The sequence below is a fragment of the Octopus bimaculoides genome, chromosome 2 (assembly GCF_001194135.2).
Source record: "Octopus bimaculoides isolate UCB-OBI-ISO-001 chromosome 2, ASM119413v2, whole genome shotgun sequence".
NCBI lineage: Eukaryota > Metazoa > Mollusca > Cephalopoda > Octopoda > Octopodidae > Octopus > Octopus bimaculoides.
This window is the reverse complement of record NC_068982.1, coordinates 167,054,038-167,068,208: the sequence shown is the minus strand read 5'-3', so window position 1 is coordinate 167,068,208 and position 14,171 is coordinate 167,054,038. Positions and strand designations below refer to the sequence as shown.

General features: G+C 35.7%; 1 protein-coding gene across 2 annotated transcripts in view; it reads right to left on the bottom strand.

Annotated features, from left to right (window-relative positions):
- Nucleotides 1-14,171, bottom strand: part of LOC106872977 (lipid droplet-regulating VLDL assembly factor AUP1) — a 48,260-nt gene that overhangs the window by 6,718 nt on the left and 27,371 nt on the right. For both annotated transcript variants that reach the window (XM_014920164.2, XM_052965706.1), the window contains exons 4-8: nt 12,867-12,978; nt 10,561-10,633; nt 9,056-9,092; nt 8,762-8,806; nt 7,780-7,853 (exon numbers count right to left, since the gene is read on the bottom strand). In XM_014920164.2, coding sequence (XP_014775650.1) covers nt 7,780-7,853; nt 8,762-8,806; nt 9,056-9,092; nt 10,561-10,633; nt 12,867-12,978 — 341 coding nt within the window. The remainder of the gene's footprint in view (nt 1-7,779; nt 7,854-8,761; nt 8,807-9,055; nt 9,093-10,560; nt 10,634-12,866; nt 12,979-14,171) is intronic.

Below are 14,171 nucleotides of genomic sequence, written 5' to 3'. Positions count from 1 at the left end.
GTGCGGGTGGCACATAAAAGACACCATTTCGAGCGTGGCCGTTTTCGTGCAGGTGACACGTAAAAGCACCCACTACACTCTCTGAGTGGTTGGCGTTAGGAAGGGCATCCAGCTGTAGAAACTCTGCCAAATCAGACTGGAGCCTGGTGTTGCCATCCGGTTTCACCAGTCCTCAGTCAAATCGTCCAACCCATGCTAGCATGGAAAGCGGACGTTAAACGATGATGATGATGATGATGATATATCTTTTACTCGTTTCAGTCATTAGACTGCAACCATGTTGGGGCCCCACCTTGAGGAATTTTAGTTGAACTATTTGACCCCCAGTGCTTATTTTCTTTTTAAACTTGGTACTTATTTTATCAGTCTCTTATGCTGAACCACCAAGTAAAAGGGACATAAACACACTGACACCAGTTGTCAAGTGGTTGTGGGGGGACAGACACAGACACAAATGCAGTTTTCATCTACCAAATCCACTCACAAGGTTTTGGTCAGCCCAAGGTTATAGAAGATGACACTTGCCCAAGGTGACAAACAGTGGGACTGAACCTGGAACCATGTGGTTGGAAAAGCAAACTTCTTAACACACAGTCACACCTGTGCCTATATACATATATAATCATTTTCAATGTCTACTTTCCCATGCTTGTATGGGTCAGATGGAATTTGTTGAGACAGATTTTCTATGGCTAGACACCCTTCCTCTCACTAACCCTCACTTTTTTCTAGATAAGGTAACATTTCCTCATAGCTTGACATGTTTCTCATAGAAGATTGGAAATAAATGACAGTAGTACCAGTTTACAACTATCATGCGATGTCAGGACAATGACACATAAACACATACATATATACAAAGGGTTTCTTTCAGTTTTGCTTTACCAAATCCGCCCATAAGGCATTGGTTGGCCAGAGGCTATGATACAAGACACTTGCCCAAGTTGTCAAGCAGTAGGACTAAACCCTAAATGATGTGGCTGGGAAGCAAACCTCTTAATGAAGATAACTGTATAAAGAAGTGCATATCATTTAAAGTGGATGGAGCCTGCAGAAGAAATCAACCCAGGAAATATGTTGTGAACTGGTGAAGGCTGATCTCAGGACATTGACCTCATTGAAGAGATGACAAAGGACTGGAATAATTGGTGATATCTGGCTTTCAAGAAGACCTGCCTATCTTAGTGAATCTGAGAGCGTGCCAGCACAATGTGTATATATATTCATAAATGGGCTCCTGTCCAGTATTTTCCAGAAGCTTACCCACCACCCATCATCTCTCTAATTACAATATTCTGCTGTTGTAATTTAATGTGATCAGAATTGCTTAATTCACCAGCCTTTTCCCGATATCACTTCTCACCACCAGGAACTATTTCACTTATTCACCCTTCATTCTTAATAATGTCCTTGCCACCCCCATTTTACACTGATCACTAACAACTACATGTCTTATTCCTCCTTTTTATCCTTTACCTCTCTCCTTTATTACCATTCTGTTACTCTTCACCTCTCCCTTTCTGCACAGTTAATCATTTCCTACCCTCTCCTACTTTCTCCAATCCAAATGTATCATTGATCACCCCAATCTCTTATCCACCATTCACTCCATCCCTCCACCCTACAGTTGTCAGCTACCCTTTTCTATCTTCCCTACTTATCCTTCAACACCTGTTCTTCCTTATATTTACCCCTCACTCAATCCCATCTCTTACCCTCTTGCAACCTCTGCCCACCCATATCACTTGTTCTGCTCATTTATTCAGATTGTACATTGAAGGTCCACCCTGATATCTTATCACCACTATTTTTATCTCTCCTAAGCTCCACCCCAATCACTCCCAGCCTCTGTTCTACAATGTCAGTAACCATGTAGCTCAACAGTAAGAAACCTGTTCTGTTTTAGCCCTTTCTCTTATACTTTAACCCTACCATCTCCTACCATAGAGCTGTTTCCCTCTAAACTACAGCCCCATTTAGTCAAAGGGGTCCTAGTTATGCAAGCAGCAAAGCAGCCTAACTAGTGCTAGTGCCATAACCCCCCCCCCCAATACATGCTATAAAGTGGTTTTGTGGTTTGTAAGGACATCTGGCTGTAGAACTTGTGTCAAAGTCAACACTGGAGTACAATGGTGATAACTGGGGGTGCTGTTGCCACCAGTAAACTGACATCTGACTGTTCAAAGAAGACTTCAAAAGTAACTAGTATCAACTTCTCTAGAAAATGGACAAAACTAGGCATCATGACGTTATCAAGCACCTGCAGAAAAAGGGTACATTCATGCTGACATGGTTGCTACATTAGGGGATGATGCTCTAGCATTATCAACAATGCAAAAAGTGGGCAATTGAATCAAGGAGAAGGGAGTGTCTTGAAGATGACCCAAGGTCTAGACGTCCTGCAACTGTTACCACCAAGGAAAACATAGATTGTGTTCATTGTATGGTGATGGATGACAAGCGATTGACTATAAATCAAATAGCCACTGCTACTAGCATATTCCGTGAGAGGTTTACTTTTCCATATATGCACAAGCTGGAAATGAATTTTGAGACATTGTTTTGATGCAGTACCTGATGCTAACCTTTTTAGTCACTTCTTATAACATGCAAGAATACAGTATATTAATTCTAAAAATTAGGATACACATGAATAAATTAAGAACATAATACATGAAATAAGAATTATGTAATGATAGAAAAGCAAATTGAATATAAAATATAAACAATTTAGGGATGTAAAGGAAGGAGGTTACCTATTCATGAAATTAATGGATCTATATTTCAGAAATTTAACCTTTTTGTTACCAACCCAATTGAGATCGTCCCTGGTTCTAGGACACAAACATCCGGTTTTAAAGTGGTCTAACCCTCTAGCATTTAGATTTCTCTGTCAAATGTAATGATCATTTATTCACATTGATTTGAATTAGTCATGCATAACTTGTAACTTTGAGATTTCAATGACGATTGTTTATTTTCAGCATAATATTGTAGTGGAAGTGAGAGAGGCTGGATCTGACCAGTTTGAAGCTAAAACAGAGCTGAATATTTTGGCCAGATATGGCCAGTTTAAATGCTAGAGGGGTAAATTACAATCTCCCATCAAAATTTCATGCTAATTTAAGTGCCAAGCAGTAGCTTAATAATGACAAAATTATTTTATTAAATTCTTAATTATTTTAAAAATGAATTGAAACAAAGGAAGAGTATTTTGGCAGATATACAGTAAGAAAAGAGTTAAATATCTATTAACTGTAATACTGTAAAAAATCGCAGTTCAGAATATTTATTTAACAATTTTTGTTTGAAAAATAGGATTTCATACAATTCTGTGGTGTGATATGGTTTTGTCAGAGAAAAGATTTTTTGAGATATTTAAATATGAGTGGATAACAATGTGGCAGTTTTACTATTTGAGATATTAAAAATGGGGAAATCAATTTTTAAAAGGACTGACTGTCAATTTCATCTAGGCATTTAAAAAGCACTTGTGCCAGTTGCACATGAAGGCCCCTAGGCAGTGCCACAGAAAAGCACCCAGCACATACTGTGAAGTAGTTGGCATTAAGAAGGGCATCCAGCTGTGGAAACCATGCCAAATGACACTGGAGCCTGGTGAAGCTCTCCAGCTTACCAACTCTGGTCAAACTACCCAACCCATGCCAGCATGGACAATGGACATTAAGTGGTGGTAGTGGTGGTGGTGGTGGTGGTCGTCGTCATAAATTTCGGTTAGTGAAATTGCAGTTACATATATTTTAGTTAACCTCTTAGAGATTTAGTTTCCGCTGACTGAATGCTGCAACCATTTGAGAAAGCTTCAGGTAGTTGAATATAATATTTTTAAGGAATTTTGGTTAAGAATTTTATGGTATTTATGATTAAGGGGGAAAATATCTATTAAAGAGTTTAAAGAAAGTTTTTGAGATAGAAGTGGTAACTTTGTTTTTCTTTTCTTGTTTCAGTCATTAGACTGCGCCCATGCTGGGGCACTGTCTTGAAGAATTTTAGTTGAATGAATCGACCTCAGTCATTTTTTTAAGCCTTGTGTTTATTCTAATGAACTCTTTCACTGAACTGCTAGGTTACAGGGACATAAACACACCAATACTGCTTGTCAAGCAGTGATGGGAGACAAACACAGACACAAAGCTACACACCCATACAAAAGGCTTCTTTCAGTTTTCATCTACCAAGGCTTTTGTTGGCTCACGGCTATAGCATAAGACACTTGCCCAAGGTGCCACACAGTGGGATTGAAATTGGAACCATGTGGTTGGGAAGCAAACTCCGTCCCACACAAATGAAAGGTTCAGGGTATTTTCATAATGAGTGCTTCATTATAGTCTTTGAATCTTCCATAAAAATTCCTTAATTTGAAGATAATCTGGAGATTACTAGGGATATATTTAAAGGTGAGATCTAAACAAAGATTAACTACATTTTGGTGGATTTCCAGAGTATTTATAAATCCTAACTATTAATCCTTTAGCATTTAAAATATTCCATGTACTTTATGTTCAAACTGGTTAGATCTGGCCTCTCATACCAAGACTGTAATGTTATTCTAAGAATAAACAACTTAATCTTTGAACTCTCAAATCTACAAGGTAATACATGATGAATTTTAAAAAATGTTAATAAGCTATTGCTTCATCAATATTCGAATGTCCAAATTAATAAAAGGCGCAGGAGTGGCTGTGTGGTAAGTAGCTTGCTTACCAACCACATGGTTCTGGGTTCAGTCCCACTGTGTGGCACCTTGGGCAAGTGTCTTCTAGTATAGTCTCAAGCCGACCAAAGCCTTGTGAGTGGATTTGGTAGACGGAAACTGAAAGAAGCCTGTCGCACACACATATATATATATATATATATATATATATATATAAATATATATATATATGTATGTGTGTGTGTGTTTGTGTGCCTGTGTTTGTCCCCCCAACATCGCTTGACAACCGATGCTGGTGTGTTTAGGCCCCCGTAACTTAGCGGTTCGGCAAAAGAGACCGATAGAATAAGTACTAGGCTTACAAAGAATAAGTCCTGGGGTCGATTTGCTCGACTAAAGGCGGTGCTCCAGCATGGCCGCAGTCAAATTACTGAAACAAGTAAAAGAGTAAAGGAGCATTACATTTGACAAAGCAATCTGAATACTAAAGGCCTAATTATGTTAAACTCATCTAATATAAATTCTTCCCACACTGCCATGTGAATAAGCTAATTTTTACTAAATCCTTTCATTTATAAATAGCTGTGAACGCTGAACTGTATACTGCTTAAATATGTATATACATCACCACTATCATTAATGTCTCTATCACTTATGCATCTCACTTTGTAAAGAGGCTGGCAAATAGGCAGAGACAAGGAATCACAAGATCCATGTACTCATGACAAGAACATGGCTACCTCTATAGACCTGACATCATGAAAACATACCCAGTACACAATGTAAATTAGCTGATATGAGGAAATACATCTAGCTGTAGAAACCAAACTAAAAATCAAATGCAAGTGAGATGAATTCATCCCCGACCCACCCAGGTCATTTAAGGTGCTGGACAACCAACTAAAAGGTTCAAATGTCACAACAAAAATATTGAGCTCCTCTAACTTCAGAATTAAAGGATTAATTGTAAGAGGAACATCCAGGCTGAAAAGTTACTGCTTCATCAATATTCAAATGTCCAAATTAATAAAAGTAACTATCTATTCTAAAAAAACAAAACAGGAAATATAAAAGGTATTTAAAATACATGGTTCCTACTTTAAGCACACCAGTGAGATGTTTGAAATTGTTTTGTGATTATTATACAGTTAATAGTTTACCATGAATTTTCATGTAAATGTTGGTGGATGGGAAAGTTTTGCAAAATTTGAATATTTGCATACAAACTGGAAGTGAATGAATGTTTACAAATAGTTATCCTTCCCTTCTCACTTAACTGTATGACATTCATGGATTAATGTAACCTGTGTAGTGTGTGCATGCATGTGTGTGAGAGAGAGAGAGATTAATATTCTTTAGTAGATTTTCATTAAATTAGCACAAATCAAGATATGATAGCTGGAAGGCTAAGTTAGCTACATTACTGACATAACTTCAGGCATTTTACTATCTTCTTTACCTGTAACATACATTATTCTTTTTGCCCGAGTCTACTTGATTGAGAACAGAACTGACAACCTCCCTGTCTCACCACTAAATACACACAGTTGTTAAGCTTGAAATAATTTCCAACCACTAACTCAATATGGCAACCCATCCTGACTGTATTTAGCATTACCCTTAACCCTTTAGCATTCAGATTATCGTGTTAAATGTAATGCTCATCAATTGTCATTGTTTCAAATTCGTCATTAATTATCTTGTCAGTTCAAGATTCTGATGACATGATAGTTTATTTCTAGAATGACATTGTAGGATAGGTGTGAGGGGCCAGATTTGGCCAATTTGAACACAATGCAGGTAGAATATTTTGGCTAGATATGGCTGGTTTAAATGCTAAACAGTTAAACTGTAGTCCAGAGACAGTTTCTCTCCATATCAAGCTATTTGATACCCTTTTCTTTACATGGATCTATTCAAACTATGGAAGGACAAGTGGTAAGTTCATTCCTAAGAAAAGTTACCTCTCTGACCATACAAACACTATTGGCCTGCCCTTCATACATTTCAGAGGAGATGGAAGCAATCCACAATGACTTGCTTTGTCTGCTTGAAACTTTCCCTTACTATAAGTAAAACCCTGTACAAATTTAAAATATAGCTAACATTGGAATATTGCTTGTATACCAGGTATAGTAGTGTTGTTACATACATAATGTCCAACACTCCATTACAAATAACAGCAATTTCATTTATAATTTAAGACATGCTCACCAAAGTGCTACAGTTATTAGCTTGCATTTCTTCTCACTCTATCTTATACTGCTATTCAATGATCAAGCTGAACAAGCTAGCAGCATATATCCTGTCATCAAGCTCACAAATCATCCCTCCACTTATTGTCACCCCTACATTTCTGTACTAAACATTTTTAACAACCATTCTTTCTTAGAACTGTAGCTCTTCTGGAATTTCCTAACTGATGTTTTTTTTTAACAAGTTCAAGTGAGCACCAGTTTAATTTGCATATCAGCAACATTGATCTCACAAGTCTTGAAGAATTTGCATTATGGATACTATTCCTCCTCAGATGAGTTAAGAAAAGACAAAAAAAAAATTTGTTTCAATTTGCCTTACTTTGTTTGACTGGACACATTCTAACTAATAGTTTTAAAAGTGAAATGGTCACGATAGTGATGACAATCATTGGTCTAGTGTTCAGCTCTAGTCATAGGTCTAATGTTCAGTTCTATTGAAAACCTTGTTTTGTAGTTAAAGAATACACTTAATTCTATATATTCCAGTATGTCTAGCTATCAGGAACAAATGCTAGATTATCCATAAATCACTATCTGCATTAGATTGACATTCTGTCCATGAGAAAATGTGTCTTATTCTTTTCACCATTATGAAGCCTGAGATAATCCTATATGATCATATCAGAGTTTCAGGAGTGCATCTAGATTATCATACTAATTATTTAGCAGAAAAAGAATACTGCAAAATTCCTATGGAAAACTAAAATGAGAAAAGTACAAAAAACAATTTTATACAGAATGAGGACAGTATAAAATTTCCAATGAATGAAATTAGCCCAGGTGATTAAAGCCCCAAGTGTTCAAATAAAGAATTTTATTTGAATAAAATAAATTCAGATGTCTCACCTGATTGTAAACCAAGTGACTGGCACAAAAAGACACCAGAAGAGATCCTCCCACCATCGACTGTTTAAGGTCGTCTGTAAAGAATAAGAATCATGATAAGACTAGTTTTAAACATTTGAAGTTAATAATGATTCTTTATGAAAGTAATCTCTTGTACAGGTTGCAGACTTTGTACTGAGTATCTAGTGTACACTGAAGACTTAAAAGCAGTGTGTTAGTATTTAAATTACAACTTCACAGCACTGGGCTTCACAGATGATATGTGATACACAAGTGAAATGAATGGAAGAATGGTGTATTGTAGATCCATGTCACTTATGATTGAAGATGGAGGAAGGAAGGTAAGAATGAAAGAAGGATGGATAAATAGATGAACAAATGCATACATGTATAAAATACACATATTCAATATAAATAAGTGTATAAATGAAGACATGCATGCACCTGTGGGTCTTAACAATTTGTTAGTGACAACCAACTTTTACTCAGTTGCAATCTAATAGATTACCTAGATAAATAATAGATTACCTAAATTAATTTCTTCAATTAGCAGAAAGCTGCAAATTTGTAGGGATATGGTATAGTCAACAGAATTAACCACATCATATGCCCAGCATTTAGTTTATCAACCTTGGAGGAGAGATGAAAGGCAAAAGGTAATGCTGGTAAGATTTGAACTTCAACATACAAGGATGAAAATTTTGAACAACAAAATATGGTAAAGAAGAATGTTTTGTTCAGGTTTCTGTTGCTTTACCATCTTTGATCACTTATATAAATATGAAGACATATAAACATAGGCACATACATACACACAATTATTTTTAATTTAGTTGTTCACATATTGTTGTCTTGTGAGGCAGTGAAGACAACACACTTATGTATACATGAAAAAAGACTGCTTAACAATTAGTAATTTTAGTTTTTAAGAATATAGTTAACAATAAATAACAGCAAGATAAAATTTTGTACAAGAACTTACCACTGCAATTTGAAAAATATTTGGCCGAGATACATGAAGAGTCATCTGAAATTAATTTGAAATTGATTTGTTAGGATAATAACAATTTTAATTTATAATAAAACTGCATCAATTAAAAGTATTAAAAACTGAAAAATCACAAAAATACTTGTGACTTAAATATTTAGAAGATATATTAGCTTTGTCATCAGACAGATTATCACTTTTAAAGGCAACTTAATGCATTTTCATTTTTTTTAAGCAAAACGTTTTGAAGATTAAACAGGAAAGGAAAATAGTTTTAATACTGCTTACAGGTTGTAATGGAAAGTCAAGTGAAAATGGCCAGGTGCTGAAAGTAATGACAATAATTTCATTTCAGTTTTCATAAATACACACATACGGATAAAAATAAAAATATCATTTTGAGAAAGACTAATTATGACAAGAATGTTTCTACCAGTGTATTACATAACAATTACCTAGTTAGAGCCTACTCATATCATTAAATAAACTATTCTTATACAATCATTCCACATTTAAGATTAACACCCAAAATTCCAGATAAATGTATAAGATGGAACCCCCCCCCCCCACTGGCCACACCTCCAGCAATGTATATACTTTTACATGAAAGTACAGATAGAATTATAACATATCTATACATACTAATCTGTTCTAGCAGACTCGAACGCGAATATCTGATCACTCACAGATTCACGTTTTAATTTGCCAGAACATATTAAGAATGAATTGAAACATTATTGTTTGGGTTCTCACTGTTCTGTTTGCATCCCATGAATTATTACATATAGAATTATTTGCTAATAGGCCAAACTGGGATGTTGCCATAGAAAAATAACACATACAAACATAAAAACAATTACATCTCAAAGGTAGAAAAATCAACATACATTATGGAAGAAATAGTTCAAAAACTAATGAGCAAATAAATGGTGAAGCCACTACTGCCAAGCTGTATTGGTCTTTGCCTTTCTCTTGGATAGCATCAGTGGCATGGAGTGGGGAGGCTGGTATGCATGGGTGACCGCTGGCCTTCCATAAACAACTTTGCTCGGACTTGTGCCTTGGAGGGTAACTTTCTAGGTGCAATCCCATTCATGACCGAAGGGGGTCTTTACCCAAAAGATTAATACACTAGAGGCAAGAGCAAGTAAGAAATCTAAGGGAGAGAATTCTTTCTTATTCTTGTATTTTTTTTTTTACAGAAGTCATTTACTCTTTTACTTGTTTCAGTCGTTTGACTGCGGCCATGCTGGAGCACCGCCTTTAGTCGAGTAAATCGACCCCAGGACTTATCCTTTGTAAGCCTAGTACTTATTCTATCAGTCTCTTTTTGCCGAACCGCTAAGTTACGGGGACGTAAACACACCAGCATCGGTTGTCAAGTGATGGTGGGGGGGACAAACACATGCATATATATATATATATATATATATATATATATATATATACATATATACGATGGGCTTCTTTCAGTTTCCATCTACCAAATCCACTCACAAGGCTTTGGTCGGCCCGAGGGTATAGTAGAAGACACTTGCCCAAGGTGCCACGCAGTGGGACTGAACCTGGAACCATGTGGTTGGTAAGCAAGCTACCACACAGCCACTCCTGCGCCTAATTTCTTAATCTTTATTGAATTTTTTTTTTTACAAAAGTCATTTCTTAATCTTTATTGTATTTTTTTTTACAGAAGTCATTTATGAAACTTCTTTTGAGATTAATATTATAACTTAATTAAAGTAAGACTATGCAAATAACATACAACAAAAAAATTCAGTTAAAAGAATATTTACCAGAATTTTAGTAAGCCATAACGTCCATTAGTAGAACTTCCTTCAGGATGAACTAATAAAGGAATATTGGAACCTGAAAGTGTATAAAAAATAGTAATAAACTAGTGTGAAAGACTATCAATCAATTGTAGGACTTGCAATTTTGCAACCAACAACAAAAGTTACTGTATATAATCATGTTAGTCAATCTCTTATAAAAGTTGACTATTTTTTAGCAAAAAATCTGAAATTTTTATATATCTTCTGTAACAGTTAACCCTACTTCTTCACAAATAATGGAGTCAAGGAATTATCCCATATATGATTGCTACAATGTGAAAAGGCTTTTGTTGTTTTTTTTTTTGTGTGCTAGCTCATTATTAGTATGTGTTTTGATTGCAAATCAAACAAACATCAGGTTACTAGTTTCTTGAAATTCCTTATGGAAGAAGCAAAGTCAGGTATAATGTCTCTTTATTACTAAGCTGACTTCAGTTTTAGTATAGCAGCCATGGAATATAGTTGAAGTTTTACAATTTAGCCATAATCCTGTGTAAATATGCCCTCCATAAAAAGAGGAAATACAGATCAGCTTTAAAACTAGAAGTTACTGAAGTTTTCAAAAAGACAACTAACTGGGTTACAGCAAGAGAATTTTGTGTTTCAGAAAACAAGTGAAAAACTGGAGGTATTAAATTTCAGACAATGTCAAAAAGAAATGTATAAATGAAGAGGTGAACAAGCAAATGTCCACAATTGGAGAAAAATGTTGTACAGTGGGTACTTGTAAAAAATCATCAAAATGGAAATTGTAATTCATGTACTCAAGAAGACCTACACTCCACAACAGAAGTGTTAAGACTGGTCCCTCTGGTGGTATAAAGTCACGTAAAAGTGTCTGTACACTGCCCTGTAAGGGTGCCTGAGTGGTGCCACATAAAAGCATCTGTGCAGTGCCATGTAAAAGCACCCATGCAGTACTGAATGAAAGCATCTGTGTGGTACTAAATAAAAGTGCCTGTGTGGTGCCATGTAAAAGCAACTACATGGTGCCACAAAAAAGCATCTGTGCAGTGCCATGTAAAAGTATCCAACACATTCTGTAAAGTGGTTGGCATTAGGAAAAGTATCCAGATGTAGAAACCATGCCAAATCAGACTGGAGTCTGGTACAGCTCCCCGGCTCTGATCAAACCACCCAACCCATGCCAGCATGGACGATGGACATTAAATGATGATGATGCAGCCTGCGGAATCCATATATGGGAGGAAGCAAGTGCTAGATGGTGCACTAGGTTTATGACACAATATGATGTTGGTACTCGAGCAGCAAACTAAGATTGCACAAGAGCTGCCTGCTGACCTACATGATAAGATATAACATTTTCATCTGTTCGTAATCAGAAATCAGCAAGAGGAATACTTCAAGTTACATTCAACTAGGAAAATAGACAAAACACTTATTACTCTTGACATGCCAGAGAATCAAACTGAACCAAAAAGGAGAGAAAAAAAACTAGTATTGTTGAGCGCCACTGGCTACAAGAAAAGTAAGATTACTTTAATCCTTTCTTGCATCACTCTTAGTACTAAGTTTTTAAGATAAAAATCCTACCAAAGGAAAAATTTGCAAAGGAATTGTCATCCATGTGCATTCACAAGGCTGGATGGTTAAGAGTGGATATAGAAAATGGATAAGGGAAGTTTGGAATTTATGACCTGGTAGACTACAAAAGGAAAAGAGTTTTCTTATATAGAATCAGTTTAGAGCACATCTAATGGAGAACATTTTGATAACCTCTGGTCACACAACACTAACATATCTGTAATGCTTGGCAGACTTACAAATGTTTTGCAACCATTAGATATTAGTATCAATATGACATTTAAGGACATGATGAAAATTAAGTGGGATAACAGGGTGCATGATGAAGAAAAAACATACATGAAAGGAAGCAGTATGAGGGCAGTATGATCTGTGAATGGGTTGCTGATTAAAGGAAGGAAATAAAAGCCGACATAATTGTCAAATCATTCAAAAAAGGTGGAGTTTCAAAAGATGATTATCTATGACATGGATGAAGTAGATGGTGTGCTACCTCTAACACCGTATCTTTATGTATTGCAAGAGATGACTAAATGGGATAACATCAAGAAAAGTATTCAGTTGAGAAATATAGCCTCAAAATGGCTAATCCAATCCATGCCAGTATAGAAAAGCATATGCAAAAATGATGATGATGAGAAATATATGAAAGTGAAATATAAATGGCTGTCAAGTGATTGGAGGTTTTTACTGATACATTACAATGGATAGGCAATACTTACTACTACAAAAGCCTTTAACATTGTTCAGAAAAGATTCTTTGTTTTGCTTGAAACCAAAATCTTTCCAGCCAAGGATCCATTCTAGGGTAGGAAAAAGTTCACACACACTAGGCTACAATGAAAAATTGACAAATCAAAATGTAAAATCTAAAAGATTTATCAAATAGAAACAAATAACAGAAAGAAGGAAAGAATATATAAATATGAAGAATAATTATTATAACGAATATGTGATTATTATGAATGATATTGATGAAAACCTTTTGTGTTGATAAAAATCCAGAGATCAGAGCTTAACAGATTGTGCAAATCCCTGAATCAACTGAAGATGTTTACTTTTCACATTGGTTTGCAGAATTTACAAGAAGCAAACTGTTACTAATAGGAAATGTTTCCTAAGTGTATTTTATCACTGTACTTGCTTGAATTATAATCTCGTTAATATCTTTTCAATGAATAATGAAAATGAGACAATAGCTCAGGACAGGGTTGTGTGATTACTGATCATATAGTCAAGAATACAAACAATGATGTATTGCTAAGAAAGACACAGGTTTCACTTACACTTGGTAGTTGAGTAGATAGCAGAACAACCGGCTGTAAAATCAACAGCTCCAAGAAAAACAATCTCATCCAAGCGAGGATAGAAAATGTTGAAATATGAATTTTTAAATTAAAGTGATACACATACACACATTCTCTTCTTATTGAATTTTATCCTTATAAACTGTATCTTCAACTTCCTACCTCACAAAAAGTTTCTAATTCATATTTCCATTTCTCCCACCCTCTCCTTCCCATATATATATATATATATATATATATATGTATGTATGTATGTATGTATGTATGTATGTATGTATGTATGTATGTATGTATGTATGTATGTATGTATGTATGTATGTATGTATGTATGTATGTATGTATGTATGTATATATATATATAGGTAGTCGATAGACAACTTCTATCTCATTCCAGGGTGAAAAACTAGAGGTAGTCGATAGCTTCCGCTATCTGGGCGACCAAGTTAGTAGTGGGGGTGGGTGCGCTGAAAGTGTAGCTGCTAGAATAAGAATAGCTTGGGCAAAGTTTAGAGAGCTCTTACCCCTGCTGGCGACAAAGGGACTCTCGCTCAGAGTAAAAGGCAGACTGTATGACGCATGCGTACGAACAGCCATGCTACATGGCAGTGAAACATGGGCTGTAACTGCTGAGGACATACGTAAGCTCGCAAGGAATGAAGCCAGTATGCTCCGTTGGATGTGTAATGTCAATGTGAATACCCATCAGAGTGTAAGTACCTT